The following is a 5,000-nucleotide window of genomic DNA, read 5'->3' on the forward strand; positions in this document are numbered from 1 at the left end:
TTCTTTCATGGAATTCTATGTGATGCACTCAAAAAATCAAGGGGTAAAAATTTGATCATAATACCACTTTAAAAGGGAAATGGATAGGCATTATTTTTATTCTCTTAAGAAAATGAGATTTAGGTCATAGGGGCTAGGATTTGAACAAGAAATAGCCTGAAATGGCAACAGCATAATTTAATGGTGTTTCGTAAGCACTAGGAAGAGGGATTTAGGACACACTGGATAATGGGACATGATATTGTATTTGTATCTCCCACTTTCAGACCCCTGTTTTAGTCTTGCTGAGTAAAGAAAAAGAAAGAGAAAGGATTTGCACTCCACCCACAGTTCAGCCATCATTCCTCACTAAATTGTACTACTGAGATGTTCAGAGGGTTTATTTTTAATTAGTGTTGGAGTTTTAATAGTATTAATAGCATTATTTTAATGACATTATCACAATCCTTGTATTGACATGTTTGCCTTGTTTTGCACTGTATCTAATACATGTAAAATATGATGCATCTCTGGGGTTTCTTACTGGGCAGGATATCAGGTAAAGATCTCTGCTGTTGTGATGACTTCTAACTTTCACCTTTAAATTTGAAGGTACCCTTGCCTGGCCAAACAATAGACCTTTTTACCCATACGGTGGCCATTTTGATTTCTATTGTCTGGAATAGCAATAGAAATCAAAATGGCTGCCCTATCGGAAAAAAGGTCTATAATGACAGACTATAGAAAAGTAGAAATTGAGTGCAATACAATTTTTCCAACACTCCATTGCAGTAGATATTCATCAGCATGGATTAATGAGAAGAAAAAAAGAAAACCCCTGCACAGCGTTGATGATGGTAACAAAATCTGTTTAAAAAATAAAATTTTAAACACTGGAAATCATTTTCCATTTACTACCTTGACAAAGGCAGTTTTGCCAAAACGTCAGTATTAAATTTTCAATTTACAGCATTTAAATTTTTTTTTTCTAACACATTTTTGTTATGGGTCAAGGAGACCCTTCACATACCTCATCCCAGTGGAATTCTTAAAGTTCATGGTATCAGATGGTTCTGGAAGAGGGTATTCCTTTGTTCCAGTTGGCGAAGTAAAACTTGTGGCACAATGGAACATTCTGTGAATAGTGATCGATCCTTGTGATCCAGAAAAGGTGGCCTCACATGGTAGGTCAGCAACTAAAATGACCAAGAAAGGAAACTATCATACTAGGGGTTTCAATAACTTTTGAAGTAGATGCCTGGGCTAATCAATTCAAGTGCCAGTTACTCTTGTCCTTTACGAGGGTTTGAGTGAAAATGAGGAAAAGTAGCCTGCTGTGAGAGATTAAAACACTACGCCAATTTATTGGAGGGTAGGTGCTGTAAAAGAAACAAGAGAGGAGGAGCACTCTTCTCAGCAGCAAGGAGGTCACCATGGCAACTGAGCCACCTTCCACCTCCCACGGCACCCGTCAGCATATCACTGACACCAGTGTGTGGAGTGGATACTTACCCTAAAACATGGGAGGGAGGGAGGGAAAAGCAAGTGAGTAAGTAACAAGGTGACTCAAGCCAAAGCATATGGCAATGCTGCTGCAAACCTCTGTGGAGTCCCCCAGATATCACAGGAGTAATCGCTGCATTAGCTTGGGTTTAACTTAGCCTAAATTATACATGTATTGAGCTTGATCAAATGTCTGACAACATATATAGATGGCCATATACACCCAGTGACCAGCTTGAAATGAAACTCATGTCATACAGAAGGATCACAATGCCTCCTTTTCTCCTGAGCGTATAAAATCTTACTACTGAATTTGGAATTATTTCCATGCCCTACCTTTTTTAACTCTGTTGCTCTTAATGCAGTCCTGCCACACTGCACTTTCATACAAAATTGCTACTTAACATAGTTGCTAGTGTGCTATAATAAAGTCTGCTGGATCCTTCAATGTCAATACACCTGTTTGAACAAAGGGAACAGTTCAGCTTTCCCTAGTGCTAAGTTGTTCCAAGGAAGAAAGGTGCTAACCCTCAGTGTGGCCCAGTGGTTAGGGCACTTGCCTTGAGATGCAGAGATCCCGGGTTCAAGACCCGCTCTGACCACTCGTTGAATTTGATCCTGGTAGTCCCTGGTTCAAATTCCCAGCTGCACTTGTAAAGAGCCAACTGGTTTGTCTCCAGCCAGTTGGGATTCTTAATAGTAGTTGTTGTTGTTCTGTTCTGTTGTTTCATTATGTTTTATTGGCCCTGAAAAGCCCCTATGGGGAGTGGTCAATTAAGTATGTATGTATGTATGTATGTACGTACGTACGTACGTACGTACCTATGTACATACGTACGTACGTACGTGGTACGTGCAGCGTTCCCAGGTTAGTGTTACATGTAATCCACCATTGAACAACTCTTCTGAGGAGTTTCGCTCCACAAAATCGTCTTTGAACGAGTTCATGTGACTTATAGTTTTCTTTTGATACCTTGGCACATTCCAACACAAGTCGAACAGTTTTTTAGGTTATCACATAAACTCGTTCAAAGACGATTTTGTGGAGCGAAACTCCTCAGAAGAGTTGTTCAATGGTGGATTACATGTAACACTAACCTGGGAACGCTGCATGTACCACGTACGTATGTACGTACCTACATACATACATACATACATACGGTAAAACTATAAGTCTTTGAAAACCTACAATGTAAGCCAAGATTCAAAGATAATTTGAAGAAAAGTGTCAGTAACGTTAAACTCACCCACGCTCATTGTAATAGACGCCATTTTATTCCCTTTAAAAAGCATTGTCACTACAATACTGGAGTCTACACCAGTCACAGTGTTTTGGCCAACTGCAGTGATGCTTAAGGGCTCGTCTCCATCAAACATCATATCTACAACATGTAGACAGTAGATTCCAAGATCAAGAAGACCCCCACCACCTTGATCTGGATTTTTGATGCGCTCAATATGTTCTATGTTTGCTCCAATGGAGACAAAAGCCATTCGAAGTTCACCAATAGCATTTGAATCTATGAGGTTCTTTACATCCATATGCAGTGGAAAGAACCTTGTCCACATTGCCTTTGGAAAAACATTGCAAATTTTTTAGTGTCAGTAGGAAAAACGACAGTAAAAGCTGTTCCACAAGGATTGCCCAGATTATTTCCCATTGTCTTAAGAAAGGTTCTCTAGGGAGCAATTGATATTAAATGGTGCCTAGACATCACATTTCAGTGGAATACCATGTATTTCCTGGAACTGTACAAGCCTCAGGTCAAAGAGATCAGGACTTGTTATTCTTCAAGCAATGAGGCCCCAACTTCCACACAACAAGTCCTTTGAGGAGTGGGAGGAAAAATGGGGCCCTTGACATTTTAATTGTCTTTATTCATACTAGAAGATGTCCATGAAGTCCTTAAAGCCTGAGCTGTGTAGTAAAAAATAGTAAGTATGGGAAATTTATCAAACTTCAAATCAAATGTCAGTCAGTATTGTGTGCTGTTTGTGACTGTTCAAGCATTTTTAAGCAATGGGTTTTCGATGGCAAAGGAATCCTTTCTGCAGGAAAACGTTGGTCAGGCAATATTTTTGTTTTACTGACCCTGAGTCTCTAACAGTTGCCATGGCAACAATACAGACTTTGAAAAGATGCTTTAATTAAAATTCAGGGTCTGGTTGTTCAAAAGCTGATTAACTTAATCCAAGATTAGCATAAACTTTTGTTTTATGTTTCCAACATTTCGGTAAAAGTTTCTTTTGGTTATTTTTGTTTTTCAAGATTCACTTCCTCTAGTGTAAAGTTTTGCCGAATGTTAGCGTTGAACAGCAATTCAGAGTAAAGAAATAAACTCCTTGGTTTGTTTTTAATCTGGGATTAGTGTTAATCGGCTTTTCAACAACCGGGCCCAGGTTTTTAAAAAAAATATCTTTAAAACTTATACATTGACCCTTTACTTTTTTTTCAAATTTCGAAAAAACCCTATAGACCAAATGCAAAAATGGGTGCCAATAAATTAATTTTTTGTATTTGTGAAAAGTAGTCTGACTAGCCTCTTTTCAAAGCCAAAATTCTTTCAATTTTACATGTGTTAACGAGGCTAGTCAGGCTAATTAACACAAAGACAAAAGAATTTGTTGACGGCCATTTTTGCATTCGGTCAATTGAACTCTCTTACGTCATACTTGAGTTTGTTGTTTTTAAAATTATTCTTTCGAATGCGAAGAAACGAAGAAAGTTTGAGATATTGGCCTTTCCGAAATTCAGCAGGGAAATGGGGCGAGTTTCAAGTTTTAACTAAATACTACCAGATGAAAGATCATGTTGAGATTGGTCATTTGGCCAAGTATGGTGCTTTTAGGGTGAACAGAGACCAAGTTATGGACCTTGAAACATGGTTCAAAATCCATACAAACGTCTCTAATTTTGACAAAGCGTCCCCCAAAACCATATAAACTCTAATTTTTTTTATCAGTTTAGTGACAACTGTAAAATCTCGTCATGTACCTACAACTTGAAAGAAGCTGCGATGAAAATCGCTATGTTTGCCCATTTTAAAGAGTATCACGGAAATCATAAAAATTTTAAGAGTTTATATGATTTTGGGGGACGCTGTATCAAAATTAGAGACGCCTGTATGGATTTTGAACCATGTTTCAAGGTCCATAACTTGGTCTCTGTTCACGAGATTTCAGGTCACAATTCCGAAAGTGAAACAGGTATCAACCGGAAGTAAGGTGTTTTCGGATACAAATCCGCTATTAAAGACTTATTTCGAATGCTAAGCGTGTGACTCATCCTCAGAATATGGTGGGAACGCAAAAAGCACACTTTCGGTTGGCATCCGTTGCTCAAACTTACTAATGCTTTAACAAAAGTTTGTCTGTCTTCTCGACATCTTACCTCCATGATGAACAACCCTTTGGCTTTTGCAAGTTCAAACACTTCTCTAGTTTCCTTTAGGTTCATGGTCATTGGTTTTTCACAGAGAACGTGTTTTCCGTGGTTCAGAGCTAGTTTACAAAGCCAG

General features: G+C 38.5%; 1 protein-coding gene across 1 annotated transcript in view; it reads right to left on the reverse strand.

The window, feature by feature from the left end:
- LOC137984778 (trans-1,2-dihydrobenzene-1,2-diol dehydrogenase-like) overlaps positions 1-5,000 on the reverse strand; it is a 7,082-nt gene that overhangs the window by 1,452 nt on the left and 630 nt on the right. The window contains exons 1-3 of the mRNA XM_068832052.1: positions 4,874-5,000; positions 2,730-3,054; positions 1,010-1,175 (exon numbers count right to left, since the gene is read on the reverse strand). The exon at positions 4,874-5,000 is cut by the window's right edge and continues 630 nt beyond it. Coding sequence (XP_068688153.1) covers positions 1,010-1,175; positions 2,730-3,054; positions 4,874-5,000 — 618 coding nt within the window. The remainder of the gene's footprint in view (positions 1-1,009; positions 1,176-2,729; positions 3,055-4,873) is intronic.

Source organism: Montipora foliosa, chromosome 14 (assembly GCF_036669935.1).
Source record: "Montipora foliosa isolate CH-2021 chromosome 14, ASM3666993v2, whole genome shotgun sequence".
Taxonomy (NCBI): domain Eukaryota; kingdom Metazoa; phylum Cnidaria; class Anthozoa; order Scleractinia; family Acroporidae; genus Montipora; species Montipora foliosa.